General features: G+C 49.1%; 9 protein-coding genes across 9 annotated transcripts; 5 read left to right on the forward strand and 4 right to left on the reverse strand.

The window, feature by feature from the left end:
* Window positions 1–203: 203 nt before the first annotated feature.
* Window positions 204–2,416, forward strand: M430DRAFT_272822 (hypothetical protein). The gene is made up of 3 exons (XM_024865567.1): window positions 204–1,027; window positions 1,077–1,837; window positions 1,887–2,416. Exons 1-3 carry the CDS (start codon window positions 698–700, stop codon window positions 2,278–2,280), a joined length of 1,485 nt encoding a protein of 494 aa, XP_024724034.1. The 5' UTR covers window positions 204–697; the 3' UTR covers window positions 2,281–2,416.
* Window positions 2,417–3,661: 1,245 nt separating this feature from the next.
* Window positions 3,662–5,243, forward strand: M430DRAFT_202072 (hypothetical protein). Its single transcript, XM_024864246.1, has 7 exons — window positions 3,662–3,779; window positions 3,837–4,131; window positions 4,195–4,208; window positions 4,261–4,503; window positions 4,575–4,681; window positions 4,737–4,872; window positions 4,931–5,243. The coding sequence occupies exons 2-7, from the start codon at window positions 3,898–3,900 to the stop codon at window positions 5,115–5,117; spliced, it is 921 nt and encodes a 306-aa protein (XP_024724035.1). The 5' UTR covers window positions 3,662–3,779; window positions 3,837–3,897; the 3' UTR covers window positions 5,118–5,243.
* A 408-nt stretch (window positions 5,244–5,651) lies between these two features.
* On the reverse strand, window positions 5,652–7,279 carry M430DRAFT_16158 (hypothetical protein; the record flags this gene model as incomplete). The annotated part of the gene is made up of 5 exons (XM_024863402.1): window positions 5,652–6,178; window positions 6,229–6,401; window positions 6,449–6,664; window positions 6,717–7,104; window positions 7,162–7,279. The coding sequence occupies 5 exons, from the start codon at window positions 7,277–7,279 to the stop codon at window positions 5,652–5,654; spliced, it is 1,422 nt and encodes a 473-aa protein (XP_024724036.1).
* An 886-nt stretch (window positions 7,280–8,165) lies between these two features.
* M430DRAFT_16159 (hypothetical protein) lies at window positions 8,166–9,770 on the forward strand (the record flags this gene model as incomplete). The annotated part of the gene is made up of 4 exons (XM_024863403.1): window positions 8,166–8,192; window positions 8,244–8,539; window positions 8,606–8,922; window positions 9,010–9,770. The coding sequence occupies 4 exons, from the start codon at window positions 8,166–8,168 to the stop codon at window positions 9,768–9,770; spliced, it is 1,401 nt and encodes a 466-aa protein (XP_024724037.1).
* Window positions 9,771–9,779: 9 nt separating this feature from the next.
* M430DRAFT_202203 (hypothetical protein) lies at window positions 9,780–11,694 on the reverse strand (the record flags this gene model as incomplete). Its single annotated transcript, XM_024864249.1, has 3 exons — window positions 9,780–11,018; window positions 11,068–11,539; window positions 11,599–11,694. The coding sequence occupies 3 exons, from the start codon at window positions 11,689–11,691 to the stop codon at window positions 9,790–9,792; spliced, it is 1,794 nt and encodes a 597-aa protein (XP_024724038.1). The 3' UTR covers window positions 9,780–9,789.
* Window positions 11,695–12,183: 489 nt separating this feature from the next.
* Window positions 12,184–12,850, reverse strand: M430DRAFT_202221 (hypothetical protein). Its single transcript, XM_024864250.1, has 2 exons — window positions 12,470–12,850; window positions 12,184–12,417 (listed from the first exon to the last, which is right to left on the reverse strand). The coding sequence occupies exons 1-2, from the start codon at window positions 12,793–12,795 to the stop codon at window positions 12,414–12,416; spliced, it is 330 nt and encodes a 109-aa protein (XP_024724039.1). The 5' UTR covers window positions 12,796–12,850; the 3' UTR covers window positions 12,184–12,413.
* Window positions 12,851–15,379: 2,529 nt separating this feature from the next.
* Window positions 15,380–16,248, forward strand: M430DRAFT_94780 (hypothetical protein; the record flags this gene model as incomplete). The annotated part of the gene is made up of 2 exons (XM_024869864.1): window positions 15,380–15,849; window positions 15,900–16,248. 2 exons carry the CDS (start codon window positions 15,380–15,382, stop codon window positions 16,246–16,248), a joined length of 819 nt encoding a protein of 272 aa, XP_024724040.1.
* A 1,020-nt stretch (window positions 16,249–17,268) lies between these two features.
* On the reverse strand, window positions 17,269–20,565 carry M430DRAFT_115132 (hypothetical protein). The gene is made up of 5 exons (XM_024861580.1): window positions 19,985–20,565; window positions 18,120–19,927; window positions 17,851–18,020; window positions 17,635–17,769; window positions 17,269–17,601 (listed from the first exon to the last, which is right to left on the reverse strand). The coding sequence occupies exons 1-5, from the start codon at window positions 20,441–20,443 to the stop codon at window positions 17,321–17,323; spliced, it is 2,853 nt and encodes a 950-aa protein (XP_024724041.1). The 5' UTR covers window positions 20,444–20,565; the 3' UTR covers window positions 17,269–17,320.
* Window positions 20,566–20,951: 386 nt separating this feature from the next.
* On the forward strand, window positions 20,952–22,845 carry M430DRAFT_16164 (hypothetical protein; the record flags this gene model as incomplete). The annotated part of the gene is made up of 2 exons (XM_024863405.1): window positions 20,952–21,968; window positions 22,012–22,845. 2 exons carry the CDS (start codon window positions 20,952–20,954, stop codon window positions 22,843–22,845), a joined length of 1,851 nt encoding a protein of 616 aa, XP_024724042.1.
* Window positions 22,846–23,234: the final 389 nt, after the last annotated feature.

Raw genomic sequence — 23,234 nt, forward strand, 5'->3', positions numbered from 1 at the left:
TTTCTTTTTCATCTGAATCAGAAGCAATGACGGACATAGAACATGATGTGTTTCCGTCACCCCGAAAAGCCTATTATTTCGACCTTTGGAATTGGCCACGTGCTTTGTAAGGCAATATTCTAAGTATCTTCATGACGTACCCATCTTCAATGAGGCAACTGATGATACCTTACAGTACGCCTATGTACGCACTGCCCGGTAAATTTTGGTCGGCCCGTCAGCCGCTTTTATGTTGAATATTGAGAGTTGCTGTATTGGAAGTTCGGACTGTCAAGGGTTCTTTCCCCAGTCTTATCTCGGATGGCTTTGAGAAGTCCGGTTGAGCTGGCCATGCAATACTTTGCAATAATACGATGCGATGCGATGCGAGGCTGTCTAGTTGACCGGTCTGCTACACAATTGGCCGCTCGGATTTACGCGTGTCGCTTTGATTTGCTTCTCTCCACGGGCTGATCTGAGCTGGGGCGACTTCTTCACCGGCATATGCGCAATGTGGGGCAATTTTTCTATTGCGGAGCGAAGCCATCGGACGTCCCTAACAGAGCCAGAAAGCCATACTCCGTACATCATCACTTGGCTTTCGTCGCGGTTACGATGGGGTGGAATCCATATTTAGGTAGGTTTCCCACCGAAGTATTTTGCAGAGGTACAGTACGAAGAATCCCCTCACAGTTCCTGCATTCTTCTTGTCGCAAGCATGCAGCTGTTCGCAGTCCTTCTTTTCGGCTTCTGCCAACTTGCTCTTGCTAAGACTGTCGTTTACGACTGGAACATCGGATGGGTTTCGGTTGCTCCTGATGGGTTTGTCCGGCCCGCTATTGGCATCAATGGCCAATGGCCTTGCCCTCAGGTCGATGTAGACCTGGGCGATCGTGTAATTGTGAACGTTTACAATGGCCTTGGAAATCAATCGACTAGTATTCATTGGCACGGATTTCATCAGAATGGTACATCAGAGATGGATGGTGCTGTTGGATTCTCTCAGTGCCCGATTCCTCCGGGACATTCATTCACATACGATTTCAATGTGAGCTTTACCTGCCATATTCACTGTCTCCTTAGCTGATTTTGTACAGGCAAGTCAAGCTGGCACTTACTGGTACCATTCGCACGATATGGGACAGTACCCAGACGGGCTTTGGGGACCTCTCATCGTTCATGATCCTAATCCGCCATTTCATTTCGACGAGGAAATCACGTTGACGCTGTCTGACTGGTACCACGAGCAAATGCCAGACCTTATCTACACCTACCAGTCCGCCGCTGGCGAAGCTGCAAACGGAACACCAATACCATCGGGTGGCGCTCTTATGAATTCCGGAAAAGACGTCAAAATCTACGTGAAGCCTAACAAAACCTATCTCGTACACGTGATCTGCCCCGCCAATTATCCCGGACACGCGTGGTTCTTCGACCAGCATCAAATGACCACAGTTGAAGTGGACGGAGTATATGTCGAGCCTGTCAATGTCAATGCTGGACTCAACGGGACGATGAAAACTCGTGTCGCGCCAGGGCAGAGAATGGGTGTCCTTATTAACACGAAGAATGATACGAGCACGAACTATGCGATTCTTGATATAATGGATGTCAACCAGCTGTTCATAAATAATGGCATTGTTCCGCCGCCTTCTGACTACAATACTAATGTTACTGGATACCTCATCTACAATGATAGCGCACCTCTTCCGCCGACACCAGTGCTCTACTCGTTGGACGATTCGGAATTCTTTGATGATCTCGACTATGTTCCATTGGATCGTGAGCCTGTGTTAGAGCCGGTTGACCACCAAATCATCCTTAACACAAATAGCGCGAACATCAGCGGTATTTCTCGGTATGTCTTCCTCTTGTGTGTCCCGCATGTCCTGACTTTTGCGGCCTAGCTTCGTAATCAATAACTCCACATACCTAGAACAAAACGTTCCGTCCCTCTACACGGCTGGGACAGTCGGCGACAACTACTCCTCCAATCCGCTAGTCTACGGCCATGTTAACCCCTTTGTTGTGAAGCACAATGAGGTCGTCGAGATCATCATCAACAATCTCAACACCAACCTTCATCCATGGCATCTCCACGGCCATCAGTTCCAGGTTCTCGAACGTACCCAACCGAAAGGGGGTAGTTGGCCCGGAACTTACGGAAACTACTCGAAATACCCTGCGAGACGTGACACAATAATGCTGGAAAACGAGGGGTATGCTGTTATTAGGTTTAGGGCAGATAATCCTGATAAGTCCCCCCTCTCGAAACGAAGAAGTATGGGTAAGCTAACATAAGCTACGGGTGTGGCCATTGCATTGCCATATTGAATTCCATACCGTTTCTGGGTTCGTGGCGACCATTATCGAAGCACCCGAATTGCTCTCCGATCTCCAGATCCCGCAAGATCATATCGATGCTTGCAAGGCTTATCCGATGGGCTATGTGGGTAATGCTGGGGGTGATCTCGTCAACCCGCTTGATCTGTCGAATGCCGTCACGATCGTTCCAACTGCTGATCATGGGTATGCTCTAGACTGATCTTTTTGCAGAAATATGGACCGCATACTAATGCGTTCTTTTAGGGCTATGTACCCCCCGAATGGCTCAAACGCGACATCTACAGTACCTGCGACGTCTACAACCCCTGCGACGTCGACGACTCCTGCGACTTCGACAACTCCAGCGACGAATTGGACGTCAACTTCTAATAAATTGAAGCGGCGTCGTCCGGTCGCAAGGACTGTTCTACTACCCTGAGATGTTGATGACAGTGTACATTTCTCGTACAGCATATATTATCCTGTTACAGGGATTTATGACTTTAATGTTTGATAAAAGTAATTTATAAATCTTATAGATCAAAACCTATGAGGACTTGGCTAGCAAATGTCAAGACTTAGAGTAATGTTCCAAGGCTTCAATTTTCCCAGTATCCCATGGTCTAAAGGGAGTAAGTATTTACAATGTTAGCCTCGCCGATTCGACAAAATATAACAGGTTGAACCCGAAACAGATCGCCAGCAAAATGTTATCTTACACAAGCAAATGATGTATTCGGGAGTAAAGTACATACGGGATATTCTAAGATGATACTCCACTCAAGCGGCCATGCTCTTTCGCGTAGAAAAAGATATCCTCTATCAGTCTAGATGTATCTTCGTCACGAGTAATCAGAGCGAATCGATAACACTGTGTTGTCAAAACAGCTTCCTCGACTCCGGTACACCACACAACGATAATACGTTAGCCAACTGCGACGTGGAAGATGACAACTAAGCTGCTGTCCTCTATCAAACTGGCGACGATATTGATATACACAGAAATCTCAGGTCGCTTCCATCGACGAAGACAGTTCCCTGGCCAGGGTACGACCGTACGAGCCATTTTGCACACACCTCCCTGCCTGCAAGTCGCAAAGGAGCGCGATAATTCTAGGATCCAAGGTATGCGAGAAGAAAGTGGCAGGCCAATCCGAATGCGACCAAGACGACCCATCCGACGATGAAGGGTTTCAAATTCGGCGTCGGGAATCTATCACAAGTGGCGACGACCCTCGTCGCCGATAAATTCCACGCCACTACAATGGAAAGCGAAATAAATGGATGTGGGCAGTTACGAACATTCGAACGGGACGCCATGTGGAACTTTGGGAACCCCAAGGCCGGTCGATATATGGCTAACCTGAGGCTCTGTCCGTATCTTAATCCCAAACTAGATGTTCGGAACGATCTCGCCTGTGTGGAGAACCTGGCCCAGATGCAATCGCTCCGAGTTGCCCATCCCACCCTAAGTCGTACAACTCCCTATTGAGAAAGATTAGGGAAAGGAATATATTAATCTTGGCATCCAGCAACCATGAGCAGCCTCAATACCTCCAGCAAAAGAAAAAAGAAAAAGGAAAATATCTCAACATGGGCAAGAAAGTTCAAATCGGCTATGGCGTCGACGTCGATGCTGTGTCTGGCTGGATCGGCTCCTATGGCGGCGAAGACTCCATCAGCGACATTTCCCGTGGTCTGCAAGCCGGCGAGCAAAATGTCCATCGTCTCCTGAAAATGTTCAAGAAGTACAATATGACGCAGACTTTCTATATCCCCGGCCACTCACTCGAGACATTCCCCAAAGAATGCCAGGCAATTCGAGATGTAAGCTCTACGAATCTCTCCCCAGATACCCATGACTGCAAAGGAGCTGAACAAGGAATATAGGCTGGCCATGAAATGTGAGTCGTTTCTGGGAGAAGAGAAGAAGAACTTCTCTGACATGTCTATTAGTGGGCTTCATGGCTACACGCACGAAGAGCCGAACAAGCTCTCGGAAAAGCAGAACAGGGATATATTCGAGTACACCTACGAATTACTCACCAAGTTCGTTGGCGAGCCTCCGAAAGGCATTGTCACGCCGATGTGTCAGATCTCAGCTGCCTCGTCCCAGCTTTTGGTCGACAAGGGAATCGAGTACGACCATTCTGCAATGCATAGAGATTGTTTACCTTACTATCTCCGTGTTGATGACAAGTAAGTCCCCATTTACCTTGTTTTTCCTTGGACGTATCCAGGTATCCTTTTCTGATATCTTGAGGTTGAAGATGGGAAAAAGTAAATCCAAATGCAGAAGCCGCATCGTGGATGAAGCCCCTTGTCCGCGGCAAGGTTACAGATCTCGTTGAGATACCGATGAACTGGTATCAAGATGGTAAGTAACGTTTCTCTATTATTTCCACGTCTAACCATCATGGCTCACAACAAAGATATGATTCCCTTGACATTCATTCAAAACATGCCGAACTGCGGCGGCTGGATGGATCCCGACGTCCTCCTGAAGATCTGGAAAGACCGCTTCGAATACTTCTATCGTGAATACGATTACTTTATCTTTCCCATGTGGTGAGTTGAGGCTCCGAGAGTTGAACTCGCGAGAGCTACCGAGCTGATATTGTTGGAGTATACATCCTGACACGAGTGGCCACCCACATGTCATACTTATGCATGAGAAATTCATTGAGTGGGTAAATACACATGAGGGCGTTGAGTGGGTGCCCATCTATCAGATGGCGAGGACGTTCAAAGAGAAATACCCAACGAAGGAACTCTGGCTTCAGGCGGAGGAGGCAAATGGAACTACAATTTGAAAAAAGATGTTCTTGGAATTACAATCTCTTGGCTTATTAGAGGATGAATTGCATTATCTTAGGGTATTGTTAGTGATATGATGCCAAACAAGTTAAACGTTTAATAGTGGACAGAACCAATTCAAGGTAATTCTTTTTATGCAGATTTCCAATTGTCGAAAATTGGATTCATTCAACTACCTAGAAACTTGGGGCTGTATTACATGATCCTAGCGTAGCCTATCTTTCCGGGCCCGTACTCGGACTCCCTACAATGAATAGCTTATAGCTCTACTTCTTTCTAGACGCATCAACGCAGAACACAGTACATTCAAACTGCAGATGTAGAATCTGTTACACCACCCAGGCTTACATTGAACACATAGTAAGGATTCCTAACACCTAGCGCCACAATATACAGCCAATTGGGAAACCTGAGATCATAAAAGACGGATTCAATTACTCTCTCCTACGCTACTATTTCCAAAACCCCAAAACCAACTCAAACTTCTCTTTTCGACGTATTTGATACACCATGGGCCATCTACATCCAATCTACCTCATGTTCTTGGTTCTCAGATTCTTGAAACCCGCCTCCTCAAGATCCGTCTGCAGTTGTCCTGGCAAACCGACGTGGTGAAGGACCACCTCCTTACAATTCTTCTCCATCTCCTTGGCTGATGGTGGCGTCCATGTTCCCCTCAAGATCTGATTGATGCACTGCGCTAAGAACGACGCATTCTCCGTGTAAGCCATGAAGCCATTAGCCATCGAGATATAGAAGATTCCAGGGTGATCCTGATCGTAGAACCGCAGATAGAGCGGCTTGGGGATATCTGCCGCTGCCAGAGAGTCGTATTCTCCCGCTTTCTGGCCACCAGGGAGGAAGGAAGAATCAGTAGACCAACCAGTAGCGGCGATGATCATCTTAGGATAGAGAACGGTGCCGTCATCAAGAGTCACTTTGCTACCTTGAATGCGCTTGATTTGGCAATCATTGTGGATCTTAAACTGGCCTCTCTTGTAAGGTGGAACGAGATGTGTACGCAGAATATAGGCCACTTTCATAGACACGGCATCCTCTGTGGTCAATTGTTAGCGCGGCTTGATGATTGACGGATTTCACACGCACTCTTAGGGGGGTACCACTCCGGAATCCCATGAACCCATGCCCAGATCACATTCAGGTAATACAAAAGTGCGTCAACAACAAAAATCGGAAGAAGTCGATAAAGGACTCGGAGAAGATGAAGTTCAGACCATCCGAACTGCCACAACCACGGCCACCACATATCCGGGGCGCCCCTATACTCCGTTAGTTCGGCTCCACGGGCAAGAATAAAGAGACCAACCAATGGGCAATGCGAGCTACCACGTGGACATTCGTTGCATTTCGTGTGATACAGGCTTCCTGGACCATGTCCATGGCGGATGGACCAGCACCAATGATGATGACATCTGATGTTGGGATCTCACTGGCCTCCCGGATTTCGTTATTGTGTCTGATTGGAAAGGTTGCAGTTTCCTCTCCAGGAAACTTGGGGACATATTTATGGATATTGTGTCCGCTGAATATCATTAGTTTCTTGCCTTAAGAATATACCTAGAGGTGATGCTCACGTGCAGACAAGTACACTTCGCGTGAAGACGGTTGTGGTCACTGGCTCGTCCAAACCTTCGACGAACGGTTTAATCATAACCTTATGTAGCATAGGCTTGACCATCTCAACTTTCGCAACATCGTGCTGCCATAAGACGTGTTCTTTGAGACCAAATTCCGTATGGTAGGCTTCACAAAACTCCGCAACTTGGTCGCGTGGTGCACGCCTTGGAGGCTCGGCTTGAGGAAACTTAACGCCATGCACCTGGTATTCGATTTTGAGATCTTGTAGCGTGGAATAGGCGGGGATATGTCCGGTCCAGATTCCTCCCGGGCCCTTCTGACGGTCGACGGCCATCACAGACAGAGGAGGATCGTCTCGGAGGAGGGTTCTCAATGCTACCATTCCTATCACAATTCATGAGCATATTGTTTATATCTTTGACGCTCAATCATGTTACGCACCTGAAGGGCCAGCACCAATGACAACGGCATCAATCGGACTCTCTGGCGTTGTCCCAGCTGCGCCAGAACGCACCTTCTGGACAGTGGAGACATCGGCATCAAGAAGTTTGAGATTCATCTTTGCGATTACAGTGGTGGATAGAGAGCTCTTTCACTGAAGCCAGAGGCTCACGTTACCCTTTTATTTTGAATCTGAGGCCATCTGTCTGTTCCGATCCAGCAAAGCCTTGCCATTCTCGGCACAACCCGATATGAAGTTTCCACGTCTCCTCTCATTGTTTAGTATCCTCCTAATCTTGAAATCGTGATCGAGATGCAAGGCCTCTCGGGTATCGATGCTTGGGGAGGTTCAGTGCGGAAATGTCGGGTCTTTTGAAGTCTTTTCCTGATGCGGTAATTGAGAGCGATCGCGATGGCCCCACATTTTATTGCTGTTTTTGGCATGGCAGGAAGATGTCGTGGAAGCTGTAATGTGCCTGCGGCAACAAGTAACTGTGCCCTGTGTAATCAATAGCAATGCAAGTGAAGCGGTGGTGTAATAAGGTACGAAGAAGATAGGGGGGATGGGGTACATGTATCAGCCCCTGATGCTCCTTTATCAACAGCTACAGACTTCGATTGCTGACTCTATTATTACTGTGCTCTACAATGGTGAACTTTACTCCCATGATAATTGCTGATAATCCGCCGAGTTAACATCAACATACGTTTGCAGCCGATTTCTTGTTATTGATCCGTTGCCCTTGGCGGAATTAACTTTCTCTGTGCCCACGTCTGCGGGTATAATAAAAAGGGTCAAAGGAGCGACCCGAAGAGAACCATGTAGTCTGATGTAGATCTATCAGCATACACAGACCACATCAGCTTTCCTTATCATCGCGGCCTACCCAAGGGCTCTATAATCGATAGCATTGATTGGCGATAGTGGGGGAGAAGCGAAACCGATCTCTTGGATCCTGATCGCTTTCTCGGAATAGGACATCTATGCGATCCCTAGTCCCAATATGCATACACAACGATTTGAGGAGAAAGTGCGCCTAGGAGTAGGTAGGTGGGGTTGCTACTGATTGAATAATTCGAAGTTGAAGAAACATATAACAAGCAAATATGGCACCAAGTGCCTAAGTGAAGCTTCGAGCACAAAGAAGGGATTCCATGATTATCACAAACGAATCGCGAACTTGACAATGGCATCTTACGTTTTCACTTCTGTCCTGTCTCTTGCAACGGCCATGAGTCCAGCTGGCACAGGAACAAGAACCCGTTTTGACAAAGCGGCTCTCGTCCTCGTTTCCGCTCTTTCGCTCGCGGCTTTGTTCACCCCCGCCGCAGCAAAAGTCAATGTCGGCACGGGCTTCGGATATGAGATCGAAGGCAAGTATTCATCTGATAATGTAACTTTCGTTCTTCAAATCTAAAAGCAAAGTCCACTCTAATCTCAAAGCTGGGTATTCATTCAAACAGATCTCGATTACGACCTCCCCTTTTCCAATATCGTAACCTACGCCCACCTACCCTGGGAGCGCTGCTTCAATCTCGCGCACAACAACCCCTTCGACATCGCCATCGTCGGCTTCCCCTTCGACACTACCGTTAGTGTAAAGCCTGGTGCACGTTACGGACCCCGCGGTATCCGCGCCGGCAGCACGAAAGAGAAGCCCGGCCGTACGTATAATGTCAACTATGGGCTTGATTGGGCGACCAACTGGGCGAAGATTATAGACTGTGGGGATGTGCCTGTCACGCCTTATGATAATGCCCGTAAGGCTGCTCCCATCCCATCTCTGTAATCTGGAAATGAGAGAGATCGAAAAACGAAAAAGAAACTGACTGACAGGTGGGTAATAGATGCCTTCATTCAGATGGAGCAAGGGTATCGCCAGCTGCTGCACAAAGATGTCGTGACCCCGGCCCTCGCACCGCCCTCGCTCGACAAAACCACCCATCCCCGTCTCATCTCTCTAGGCGGCGACCACAGTATTATGTTGCCGATTCTGCGCTCACTCAAATCTGTCTACGGACCTATCTCCGTCATTCATTTCGATTCCCATCTCGACTCAGTGAACCCGACCAAGGGATATAGCGGGGTTGTCTCGGAGCAGTCGAAATTCACGCACGGGACCTTCTTCTGGCATGCGGCACAAGAAGGGTGTATTGCCAACTCTTCCGTGCATGCGGGGCTGAGAACGAAGCTGTTCGGTCTGGGCGATTATGAAAATGATCAAGAAGTTGGATTCTCCATTATTCACGCCCGGGATATTGATGATATTGGCGTTCAGGGGATCATTGACAAGATCGTTGCGGCCGTCGGTGATAAGATGGCTTATATATCTGTTGATATTGATGTTCTCGACCCTGGGGCTGCGCCTGCGACTGGGGCTCCAGAGGCCGGGGGCTGGTCGACCCGGGAGTTCAAGCGGATTCTCGAGGGTCTGCAGGATCTGAACATTGTTGGAGCGGATGTCGTCGAGGTGGCGCCTGATTACGACACTAATGCTGAGATCACATCTATCGCAGCGGCGGATATGATTATCGACATCATCTCGGCAATGGTTAAGAAAGGGCCTCTTGGCGGGTTCAAGTCCAAGAGCAGCAAGGATGAGCTTTAGATCAGGAATCTTGATTTCGTCAGAATAGTGCGAGGTCCCAACCACGCTCATCTATGAATTCATCCCATCGTTTGTCGCCTCCTGATTCCCAGTATTCTACCATTGCCCTGCGTGCACGATCCACATTCCCCATCCCAAATAAACCCATCTTCTTCATCCGTTCCTCGATGATACACCGCTGATGGGGGTCTTCAGCCTCGCAGCCTGCAGAGAATAGAGGCCACAGAAGTAAAATATTGGTTGTGGAATTATCTGGAAGCCTTTGCAGATTCTCGATAATCATGTATACTGCGTGGATGACTTTGGGGTGGTGTCTCGGCAAGTCCTGCACTCGGCGGTAAAGATGGAGGAGGGCGGCATAGACGAACAATCGATGCGTGTTCCGCATCTCTTGACCTACAGCAGGGTTATGTGCCCCTCCTGAGGTCGCAGTACGTTCGAAAAGCCCTTGGAGCTGGCTTTCAATGTCCCAGACTTCCTTCAACGCATCAGCACGCATCTCTAAGTGCACCTCTTCGTCTTCCGAGTCGATGGATGCCGAAGCAACTTTGCGGCGCTTCTGTTCAACTCGTGCCATCCGTCCTATCCGCGCCAAGATTGGCATCAGCTCTAGTGAATATCCCATAAATTCGTCCACGAAGCCTCGAGTGGGATCCAGAGTTGTCTCGACAGACCAGTACCGGCCATCTGGAATGGTACCTTTGCCAAGACCAGACACCCCTGCGGGGACATCAAGAGCTGCGAACCATTTCACGAGAAAGAGCTGCGTAGGGTCTGATATAGTAAGTTGTTTTCCCGCTTTGCCAACTGCTGAGAATAGGAGGTCTTTGATGCCTCGTAAATGCGTCCTCCACATCTGGAGATCACCCGAAATAACATCGCTCGTGCACAGGGCGAGCGCAGTAGATATAGTTTGCATCGTGTGGGTTTGCCCTTCAGTATTCATGGCCGTCCGCAGACCGGCCATCCCGTGATTTGTGAATTTGAAGATTGTGCTGGCGGTCTGGGCCGATGTGTCTCCACGAAGGCGAGCATAGTGACTACATGCGGACGCGAGAAGTGCGGATAGGAGATGCGGCGTCGAGAGTGCAGCTGAGAGAAGCGTGTCGCGAAGTGGATTGCACGGTGGTGAGAGTGGGAAGATGACAGAGGAGGTATGGGTATAATAGTGATGGAGGTAGAAACGAGACTCGGGGGAGTTCAGTAAATCACAGGGTATATAAGTCAGCGATGGCAGCAGAGTTGAAGCTATCAGTGTAAGCAGGATGACATGTACAAGAGGCGGCGTTGAACTTACGGGCTCCGTGAAGAGCGTCTTGCATCCATGTCACTCGATCGTCGAGTGTATCTTCTAATGGCGTTTGCTCTGCGTAACCCGCATCGCTACTGAGCATCATCTGGTGAACGAGATCAAAGGGGGAAGGAGACAGCTGCTCCTCAGCTCCGTCGTCAGCCTCTAACATCAAATTCGTATCAATCGTATCTATTACATCGACTACATCGATGTTTGCCTTGGGGGATATTGCATCATTTGGAGGGCTCCGAGATTTCGTCAAAGCTGGCTCTCTATGCGCTCCGGTGTCAATTGCCTGATTGCCATTGACTACGAAGGTATGGGTGTATGTTGCAGGCGGTGCACCGAAGCTCCCCGGCCTGGCTTTCCTTGCTTTTTTGAATGGCCTTCCGTCGGTCCAGGAGAGCTTCAGCTCATACCTGCAAATATGGGGATATCGTCTACATCGCGAGCAGACGGGCTTCTTCTCATCACACTGCGAGCTACGTCAAATTCAATGAAATTAAGTAAATGCCGGAAAGAAGGCAAACCCACTTTGATCTTTTTCCTCTTGCATTCTACACAGCCTGTTCGGCTTTTAGTAAAGGGCTCTTTCTCGGCCGTCGGGACGTGCTGTAGATTGTCCATTCGTGTATCATGAGAAGAATGAGGAATTGAGAGAGAAGAGTCCCGATGACCTTATAAATGATTGGTTTCGGGGTGGAAGATAAGAGGCGATAAGAGATACAGCTATACAGAGTAGGGAAATACTCCGTATGTACCTTACGTGGGGTGTCCCTCAATCCTCCGTATCATAACGGTCGGCACGGGGATCTATCGCCCTACTCCGCACTGTAATACGCGGCATCCCGCCTCGAACCGCTCAATGGTCAACGAGAGACAGGAACCTTTGGACACCGTGCTTGATAGCGCCTTGTGCAAAACATACCAGTTGGGAATCTCGGCCGGGATGTTTGACGAGGAGCACACAATACGACTCGAGATCGAATGGCTTGGCGCTGCTGACCTTCGTGAGGCTTGACCTCGATGTCGGAATGGAAAGGCTCGGGGAGTCGTAGGCTCTCCAGACGAAGCTGAAGTTTCATAACTAGAGATGTTCAATTCACTGGTGCTTCTCGAGCTCTTAAAGCTTTTGCTCTGTGGAATTCAGGCGTTGGCTTGTCCACAAATTCAGTGCTGTCAGTATGAGCAGAGCATCTTCCTCCACCGCCATGCCAGACCTTCTGATCTTCTACCCTTTTGTAAGTCTCGTTCCTCCATGATAAGTCTCCATCAACCGCCCCCATGACTTCCTGGTTCGAAATCGCAGTATTTGTATATATGGCCCTCATGGTTCCGCCAACAATACTCTACCTGTCTCATTTGTCATTGGGAAACTGAAACTGCGAAGAAGCTACAAGCCTACAGGTGGTATTCTGGCAGGGAAGGTCGTCTTTCTGAAGGGATTTTCCGAAGGAGCCGCTTCCAGTCCTGTGGTGTCAAAAGAGAATCAAACTCGAACCGGGAATACTCCTGCTGCTCGAACGCAGCGCAGATAGAGCCTCGTTCAAAATTCACCGGGACTTGGGATGTCCTTCCATCCACACGTACATGACTGGCCCATCTCGGATCCAGAGGTGACCGACCTTCACCCAAATCCATCCACCTTGTGACGAACATCGCAGTGCGGTGTCTTCCACACTTTTTGAAGTCGATCCGGAATTCGGTCAGGCAATACCTGCATTGCATCATTCCTTCCCACTTCGGGAAGTCCTTCGATGCATCCCAATGTTCTACTTGAATGGTGTGTTCTCTATATCTATCAATATGATCCTCTGAGGGGAATAGAAAATGAGGACAGATGGTGAAATGTGTGACCCAAGGAACTGGGATGGATCGGGTAGGCGGTATTATGAATATTATTTGCTGGCGCATAAGCAGTGAGCCAGCCACAATTCGAGCCGAAGCCATGCGCTGCTCAACGTAGCCACGCGACCCATGCCATACAAGAGTCGTTGTTCTATAAGACAAGAGCTTGAAAATCTTGGAGCAATCGAGGCCTTGGCGATAAACCTTCATTGCCATCTGGAAAACGGTGAAGGAGAATCTGTCGTGGATGTAGTAACTGCTGCCATCCTCAACCGTGAGAGGTAGGTGGCACCTCCTCCCGGTTGCATAGGCAGCATAGCGCTTAGCTTTGTTGATTGCATGGAGCTTCTTGCAATAATAACAGGCAACGTGGTTATGGAGTTCTCGTTCTAGGAGCATCAAGAACTTATAGCGATCTAACTGCTCGGTCTCTTCTAAAGCTTTGAGGTATTGCGTTCCGAGTGTGAAATAGATAGGCCGACAGCAGAGAGAGAATGACGAGGCTGCGTCAGGTGGTAGAAAGCGGACAATGTGGAATATGAGCTCGGGTGGAAGCTTGCTGAGCGCCGATGATTCGAGGGCGATAGGCCGAGGACGATGAGGGCCATGAGGCACACCAAGCAGGGAAAGTACGGATTTGAAGAAGTCCATTTGAGAAAATCAATGTTCGGAGGAGTCGGTAGGTCTGCTAAGTAATCGAGGCGGTTTTGGAGGAGAAAGAAATACTGTTTGTGTGAAAGATATGAAAGTACCCAAGGTACCTGCTTTTAAGAGAAACGGGAAGGGCAAAGCTACCGGCAATTCTGCACTTATAGTCGGTTCCAAGCCATATCTGGGTCATTAAAGGGTGATGCCTAGGTAGGCTACACCTGGCATTAAGAAGTGAACTCCCTGAGCCATGAAACCTTCCGTAGGGGACCCGACAAGGTGATTATGTAGAGAAGCGGCCAGACTTAATACCACCTACCCGACCTTATCGTCATATGCCGCCAAAGACTTCTTCGTCATCAACAGCGGACATAGTCACTTCCTTGGGGGCTTTTGGCTCACTAAAGCACATCGACAAGGACGACGAGAAAGCATCAAATCATGCTCCTCAAACTAGAATCAGTTTTGGACGCCCGGCTAAAGAAAGATAAGAAGTATGATATATCTTTGGAGTTTAGGAAATTGACGGCAGACAATATTTTTTCGATACGGCGACTATTATAGAGGGAGCCTGCAAGAGCTGAAGAAGCATGCTTTGACGATGGAGAGCGAGGTTGCGGATCGGAAGGCTCTTGTTCGAATGCGTTGGAAGCAGATCTTCTAGGCAGTGGAGGCACATGATGGAGGTAAGATTCATCAATACCTTAGACTGGAGGAAGAGGAAAAAGTAAAGGGGAAATGCTTATCACGTGATGCTAATCGCATCGCCATCAAACCCCCCGGTGAACACTTTCAAGCTTGTCGTCGTTGCGACGTGCAACAAACCTTCTCACGACCTGCCATATCACGAGCTTACATCACGTGATGCTAATCGCATCGCATCAAACCCCCCGTTGAACACACTCGAGCTTGTCATCAGTGCGACGTGCAACAAACCAAGGTTCTCTCGACCTCCCATATCACGAGCTAACATCAGGTGATGCTAATCGCATCGCCATCAAACCCCCGTTGAACACACTCGAGCTTGTCGTCGGTGCGATGTGCAACAAACCTTCTCTCGATTTCCCTCCCATATGACGGTCTGAATCAGGTGATGCTAATCGCACTGCGATCAAAACCAAGGTCGCTAATGCGATGTGCAACGAAACTTCCGTTAACGACACAGCCACGCACAGCCACCAGCCACGCACACTAAAGACACCTCCACAGCCACTAAGGGCGCAAATGACGTATCCCCCCTGGGGTACCTCGAAGATCGAAGCTGAAGTCGGACAAGGCCAAATGGGATTCCCACTTCTTCCCACTTTATTTTGAATATCGTTTCCCCATCTCCGTTGATAGTCGCCAATGAGCATTTGCCCAAGACACCCACGACGCGTGCCAAAGGCATCAGTTAAGTTCTGGTATCCACATGACTCCCGGTATACAGAGCAGTCTTCGTATACAGAGGAGTTCCTCAGTCTTCAGTCTTCAGTCCTCAGCCCATCGGACCTTCCGCTAGGCTGGGCGTAGCTCATTGGCGCTCTGCGGTGACAGGGCAAGGCGAGGAGCGATGAACGCCCAAGATGATGTGATGTTATGTTGTGTTATGTATGTTCTGGCTGGACTGTAGGGGGCGGTGCTATTGTGCTCGGCGGTGAAAGTGATCGTCCCTATGCCTGCTTCCATTAACTCATAGCACCACTTTAACTGTCGACAGAGTAGCAGAGCATATAACAAGAACATCGATACTCCCCTCTCAACTCTTCTCCCCAGTTTCCATATCTCGGAAAGACAAGCAAAACCCCCATCCCCATCTCCCCATACAAGAACCACCAGCATGGGTTTTGCGAGCCTCGCCCTCAAGTCCTTCTCCTGGTTCCTCAGGATTATCGAGTTTTGCTCCGCGGCCATCATCCTCGGAATCTTCTCCTATTACCTCGCCGTCCTCGCAAACCATGACCTGCACATCGACACTTACCTCAGGGCCGTCGAAGGCATTTCTGGCGCCGCCGTCCTGTACACACTCTTTGCTTTAGCCTTCGTCTTCTGCCTTGGAGGAGTCGCCTTCTTCTCTGCCATCGGCATGCTGCTCGACCTCGCTTTCACCGGCGCCTTCATCTACATCGCCTATGCAACCCGACATGGGAGTGATTCCTGCACAGGCTTCGTCCAGACTCCTCTAGGGGACGGCGACACCAACACCGAGAACACCATCCCGTCTGGAAAGAATGGCTTCACACGTCTTCCATCGCTGCACACCGCCTGCAAGCTGAACACCGCTTCCTTTGCCGTGTCTATCGTTGGCGCGTAAGTTACCCTGGATCTTTGACCGAGAGCCGTGCTAATATACACCTCAGCGTCTTCTTCTTCTTCTCGATCTTCATCGAGTTGGCCCTGATCCGCCAACGGAGACGCGAGAAAGCCTTCAAGCCTTCTCCCAACCACGGCTATACCGCCGGTCGTCCCAAGCGCAGGTTCTGGCAGCGCAGACCAAACCGTGATATGGAGTACATGGCCGGAGGATTGGCCGGGGAGAAACATCCCGATTCGCTGCCTGTACATGCCGCTCCCACCGATGTGAGGACATCGTACGCAACCGACACCACCGCAGTTGGCCAGGATCAACCCGTGTACAACAAGTATGGCTACACGACTCCAGTCGGCCAGCAGACTGGATATACAAGACCGAACCCGTATAAGAATTAAAAGCCTGCTGAAATACGGTAATGCCGGTGGAGTCTGGGTATGAGAGATTTTGAAACTTGCAATGCGAACCCCACAACTACCTTATGAGCGTTTTGGGTCGGTAGTATGATACCAAAGGATAGGATGATACCAAAGAGGCTTTCCCTTCTGAGCTGGAAGGTCATACGGAGTACATAGTCTGTCGTTATAAACATTACGAAGTAGTACCTAATTAATACCACCACATACCTAATGAGTTCTAATCCTTTCTGTAAATCTGCCACGGGTTCCGAGGGATCTCGTGACCGAAAAATCCAGCTGGATGTCAGGAACGACAAAAGGGGCTCCCCAGAAAGCCCCGCAAATAAAAAATTCCAGCTCCCCCTAAGAAAAAAAAAAGTAAAATGAACACCTCAAAAACCAAGAAATTTAGATCGAGAATTTCGAAATTTTCACCCCTAAAAACCCGGCTCCCGGAAAATAAACAAAAAAAAAAAAATAAATCCAAATGATCACTACGAGGGTCGAACTCGCGACCTTGGCGTCAACAACAATAATCATATACAAGACAAGATCCCACATATGAAAATATTCATATTAGCACCACGCTCTAACCAACTGAGCTAAGCGATCTGAAGTTGGATGATGGGGAAATTCTGTTATTTTGTTTTGTTAGTTGGGCAAATTTGGGGATTGAAGGGGGGGGATTTTATTCAGGGGTGGGGGATAATTTTTGGAAGAGGGGGGAGGGGTGGGAGGGGAGGGCTTGGAGGGGAGGGAGGGGAGTGGAATGGAGCTGGAACTGGAACTGGGAAGGGGGAGGGGAATTTCTCTTGGGCTGTGAATGATGATGATGATGATGACGTTGTGAAGAGGGAGAAGAGAGAGAAATAGAAGAGCTGGGTTTGTGATCTGTGGAATTGAAGGAAGGGGGGGGGGGGGGTGTATAAGGGATAAGAGTAAATAGGTAGTTTGCCTTGTTCAACGTCTGCAGAAACCCTGAATTCGCCAGATCCCTCTTAAACAAGGACAGAGATTTTTCCAAGTCATGATATTTTATTGTACAATTGATTTAATTTACATATAGAGTGGTCTATTTTTTGACTACAAAATTAATCGTCTTTCCCCCATGTACAACGATGATCTTCTTAGCCTCCGTGATGTGAAGCTTCTGCTCCAGCTTCTTCCCTTCATCGGTGGCCAGCAGCTCCCCAGTTAGCCACTTATTGAGCTCTTCACCCCCTAAGCCCTTCTCGGGGATAGGCAGTTCCACAACAGCTTTCAGTTTCCCGTTGACCTGCACGGCGCACGGCTGCGTTGTCGGGGGAAACCATTCTATTGTCCCATCCATTTCTGGGAATTCCGAATCAAAGACTGAGTGTTGCCATGACTCTGGTTCCGCAGGACTGAGACCTTCTTTGGATGGGGATGACGCCTGGCCTTTGCGGTCGGAGTGCTGGAGAAGCTCCCAGCATTCTTCGGAGAAGGCAGGGGTAATAGGCGCCATCATTTGGATGAGCGCTTTCGTTGCCCATTTGTTGACTTGTAGAGTTGATGAGATATCGCTGTTGCCATTGTTGATTTCAAAAGTCGAGGAGATCTCGGCGTTCACTCTGTCCGGACCCTTGTGATTCCTGGTCAGATCTCCATGCTCGATTATGGCATTGGTCAGAGTCATTAGATCGGACACCACAGTATTGAGGGAGTATGTTTCGCTGTATGACCGAGTCACGTTTTGAATCGTTGTTTGGACGAGGCGCCATAGAGCCTTGTCCCTCTCAAGGAGTTGAATCCTGAATTTGAGATCTGACAAGCCGTCCAGTATTCCCTCCTTGCTTATATCTTTCGGACCGGGTCGATTCTCGAACTCACGAGCCAAGCTTTCCGTGTACTTCAACATTTCCTGCCCCCCTTCCGCAGCTTGTCCAAATTCTATAAAATAGGCCTTCGGAGTGATTTCATTCAGGCCTATCCACACATCTTGCAGAGAAGCAATATGTTCGTGGACTCGTCGAAGCCATCGAGTGATTCCAGATATCTTCTCTTCGTGCCATTCAAGCACCTCGTTGACTGGAGCCTGGAAAAGAATATGTGCCCTCGTAACATCAGCGCCGTACTTCGACATACATTCGCTAGGATCAACGCCATTGTACTTGGATTTGGACATCTTCTCGAAGCTCACATTGGCCTGTTCACCAGTTGCAACAACAATGGGTTTCGAGCTTACGCTCAAGTCTACTTCGTCGGGCTTGAGGAAACGTCCGTTCGAAGGATCTGAGTATGTTTTGCCGTGGACCATACCTTGAGTTAAAACCTTCTTGAAAGGCTCACCAAAGTTCTTTGAGTTCCACAGACCAGTTCTTGCGATGAATTTCGAAATGAATCGAGCGTAAAGTAGATGCAAAATTGCGTGCTCAACGCCTCCAATGTAGATATCGACAGGTAAGGAATCGTCGGCCTTCTTGGGATTGAAGAGCATATTTTCGTTCTTGACATCTATGTATCGCATGTAGTACCAACTCGAGTCCACAAACGTATCCATAGTATCTGTATCTCTCTTTGCTGGACCATGGCATTTAGGGCAAGATGTATTAACCCAATCATGAGCATCGTCAAGAGGGTTCCCTGCCTTTCCTTTCATCCAATGCCCTTCTACGGTAGGTAGCTCAACAGGAAGCTGATCTTCTGGTACAGGAACAGGTCCACATGAGTTGCAGTGTATGATTGGAATTGGTGTTCCCCAATAACGTTGCCGGCTTACGAGCCAATCTCTAAGTCGCCAAGTTTCTGCAGTTGATCCCATTTTTTTCGATTCCAGGACTTCGATGATTTTCTTGGTTGCTTGAGCCGTGGTCAGACCAGCGTAAGTACCGCAGTGCGATGTAAGATGTCCATGATGGATGAACGGTCCGTCAGAGATGGGAATAATAGATCCATCTGCGGAGGGAGCGATGACCATCCGGATTGGCTCATCGAAGCGGTTGTTTTTCCAGAAAGCATGATCACGAGTGTCATGACCTGGTACTCCCATAACAGCACCATCTCCATAATCCCCCAAAACATACGGAGCAACGTAAATTGGCAGTTCATCTTTCGCAGCAGCAGGAGTCGACTCATCATACGCAAGGGGGTTCATAGCTCGCACGTGGGGAAGAAGGTAGCCCACCTTCGAGTCTGCGGGAAGGGTTGGAATTGTATCAAGAAAGGCTTGGAGCTCCGGATCTGTCTTGGCGAGCGCTTGAACAATTGGGTGCGTAGATGCCAGTGCAACGTACTGGACCCCAAAGAGCGTGTCCGGTCGAGTTGTGAATACTTCTATATCCGAATGGGTCGATTGATCGTAGGCAACCACCGGGAATTTGATTCGAGCTCCTATCGATTTCCCAAGCCAATTTTTCTGCATTGCAAGTACTCGTTCGGGCCACGCTCCACCTTTAGCTAGAAAGTCAAGATCCTTCAGCAAATCATCCCTGAATTCAGATATTTTCAAGAACCACTGCTTCAGCCTCCTCTTTTCCACCTTCGCCCCGGATCTCCAAGAACAGCCATTCGCGTCCACCTGCTCATTTGCCAAGACTGTCTTATCCACAGGATCATAATTAACCAGTGACTCCGCTTGATATGCCAGCCCGCTTTGGTGGAGGAGGAGGAATAGCCGTTGCGTGTGTTTGTAGAAGCTCGGATCGCAAGTCGCAAATTCCTGTCCTCAGTGTAAGTGCCAATGTCAAGACGAGACCAGGCTTTGAAGTAGACGCACTCTATCCCAGTCCCATTGTCCATTCATAGCCTGCAACTGCGATTTCATGCGCCGAATATTCGTCTTGGTCCATGTTGCAGGATCGATCCCTCTCTCGATTGCCGCGTTTTCAGCTGGCAAACCGAAAGCATCCCAGCCAATTGGGTGCAGGACCTTGTGACCTTGCATTCGTCGGAACCGTGACAATACATCAGATATCGTGTAAACTCGTAGGTGGCCTAGATGAAGGTCCCCAGACGGGTAAGGGAACATGGGCAGGATATACATCTTTTCCTTCGAACCACTATTTTTCCCTTGAACACCCGGCTGCCTCAGTTCCCACTTCTGTCGCCATTTACTGTCAAGCAGTGTGAAGTCCAATTCCTGACGCATATTGCGCGCGCTGCGAGTGAAGGTGCGGCTGCCACCAAGCCATCCCGGCCAAAGCCTGCCCCGGCTTCTGGCAATTGACGACCACATGGTGTCCCAATCTCCATGAAAATCAAAGGCGTCTAGAACCACTCGTTAGAACAAGGCAATAGGAGAGATGCGAGAGGGCTCGCAAGCTCCATGCTGCGGTGTTGATCGTGCAGGTGAGGGACAGTCTCGCAATGGGGTAATGGAAGGAAATAAAAATAGGGATCTAGGTAAATATCGAAATACGGAATATTACAGGATAAGGTAATTAAGGCATATATTAAGGTACGGAATACGGAGTACTTGCAGGCACGGATTTTTATTTACCCTTTCCGGACATTCAACTGATCCATTGCCTGGCAGGGACAAGAGTATCTCAAGCAACACGTTCCTCCACCGTTTTTTCCTCTGGACGCGCTTTTGTCGAATACATACACATCTCCTGCCTCGCCCTCCAAAATAGATCCGTATATGCCCAGGATTCATGACTGATATGATACAAACGGCCAGATAAACGCCCCGTCCATAAACCACCAAGCTCTAAGGCATGTGCTGTTGAACAGGAGGCACGATGCCCTACTCAAGTCTTCAACCGCATGCGCGCGACTCTCTAGAACTAGCAAGTCTAGCTTCAAGTTCACCTGAACACCGAAATTCAACGTCCTCGACCTCCTCACGGTCTGGTATATCATCCTCCCGCAAACTCTCCCTTGAAGCAGACGACCCCCTCGATGGGCGAAATCCCGCAGCCAATGGCCGCGCAGGCGCCCATGGTCGGACCTTTTCTATGTCCTCTGCGTTCGATTTTGCTTCCAATATATACCCCTTATCCTCAACCAACGAGAACGGTTACGCGCCTATTGGACATACCCCTATAACGCCTTCCAGTGGGCAGACAGGACTAGGGGCCAGCAGTCTGGAGAAGCACAAGACGTTAACATACTTGAACGGGCTGTCGTTGATTGTGGGAATTATAATTGGGAGTGGAATCTTTTCCAGTCCGAGCCAGGTCAATGCGAATGCTGGATCGCCAGGCGCGTCATTGATAGTATGGGGAATCGCTGGAATCCTCGCGTGGACTGGGGCGTCAAGTTACGCAGAACTGGGAGGGGCCATCCCGTTAAACGGAGGGGCACAGGTTTACCTATCAAAGATATTTGGGGAACTGTTTGGGTTTCTATTCACGTGGTGTGCAGTGATGGTGTTGAAGCCAGGATCAACGGCCATCATCTCGATTATCATGGGGGAGTATTTGGTTCGAGCATTTATCGGAGCAGAGGCCGAGAATGTTAGTTCTTGGATCAACAAGAGCGTGGCATTGGTTGGGTTATTCGCCGTCACATTGCTTAATTGCATATCAACGAAGTTAGGCACCAGAATGGGGGACATGTTTATGTTCATGAAGTTCATAGCATTGCTTGGGGTTACGGTTATTGGCATTGTCGTTGCGCTCACTGGGTTTTCAGCATCGGGGAAGGCAAATCAGGATTGGAAAACTAAGGGATGGTTCGAGGGCACGAGTACCAGCGCTAGTTCTTGGGCTGTTGCTCTATACGCGGGGCTGTGGGCGTTCGACGGTTGGGACAATGTGAGTATTCGCCCAGTTCGTGGAGTTCTTCTAACAGTTTTAGACCAACTACGTTGTAGGGGAATTTCGGCATCCCACTCGTGATCTTCCACGAGTCATCCACACGGCAATGCCCCTTGTGATCCTATCATACATCCTCGCCAACATGGCTTACTTCTTCGTGCTACCTCTCTCCGCCCTCGACTCCTCGAATACCGTAGCCGTCATGTTTGGTAATAAAGTCTTTGGACCAGTTGGCTCTCTTATCCTGGCTTTAATTGTCAGCGCCAGCTGCTTCGGTGCCTTGAACGCCGTGACATTCACAAGCGGACGGCTAGTCTATGTAGCTGGAAAAGAAGGGTACCTCCCAGCTTTGTTTGGGAAGATTGGAGTAGGAAATGGTGCCGAGCCATCTCACACGGAACTACGAACGCGCAATTGGCTGTCGCAGCGGATGGCGAGGCTGTTCGGGGATGAAGACACCGGTCTTTTCTTCACGCCTGTCAATGCCATGATCCTCAATACAGTGCTCACTGTATGCTATGTCCTTGTTGGCGAATTCGAGACACTCGTCACATTCTACGGAGTGGCTGGATATACATTCTACTTTTTGACCGTCCTAGGACTTATCGTCCTCCGAGTCAAAGAGCCGCATCTCGAGCGGCCCTACAAGACGTGGATCACGACGCCCGTTATTTTCTGCTGTGTGAGCCTGTTCTTGCTCAGCAGAGCCGTCTTCGCAGAGCCGCTACAAACGCTCATCGTGGTCGGGTTCATCGCGGCTGGCGTGCCGTTGTATTACTGGCGGATACGGGGACGGGACAAAGTCACGAAGAGGTCGAGGAGTAGCAGTAATGCTGGCCATGGATGGAAATTCTGGAAACGGTTCCAAAGTTAGAAAAAACGGAAGGGCACATAGACTTATTGTAATTGATCGATACGCGTTTAATAACCACCTACTCGTGTTTCTGACCGAGATAGGGAAACTGAACCACTTATAAATGATACCACTACCTTACATTACTGATATCGGGAATTATATGCAGCAGCGAGTTCTCGAGGATTTCCGTTGCATTTTATCACAGTTTTCCATTCATCACTCTTATCCTTTTCAAATTCCGTTCAGTGATGAGCAACCACACCAGGAGACTCACCCAGAACAGATGTAAAACACTCGACGTTCTTATATACTAGAGTCCCCAGATCCTAGAAAGGGAGGCTCTTAAGCGCGACGAGAAAGAAAGAAACCTTCAACCGAATATCGTCGCAGCTGAGCTAGTCGGGAGC

This window comes from Amorphotheca resinae (assembly GCF_003019875.1).
Source record: "Amorphotheca resinae ATCC 22711 unplaced genomic scaffold M430scaffold_2, whole genome shotgun sequence".
NCBI classification, from domain to species: Eukaryota; Fungi; Ascomycota; class Leotiomycetes; order Helotiales; family Amorphothecaceae; genus Amorphotheca; species Amorphotheca resinae.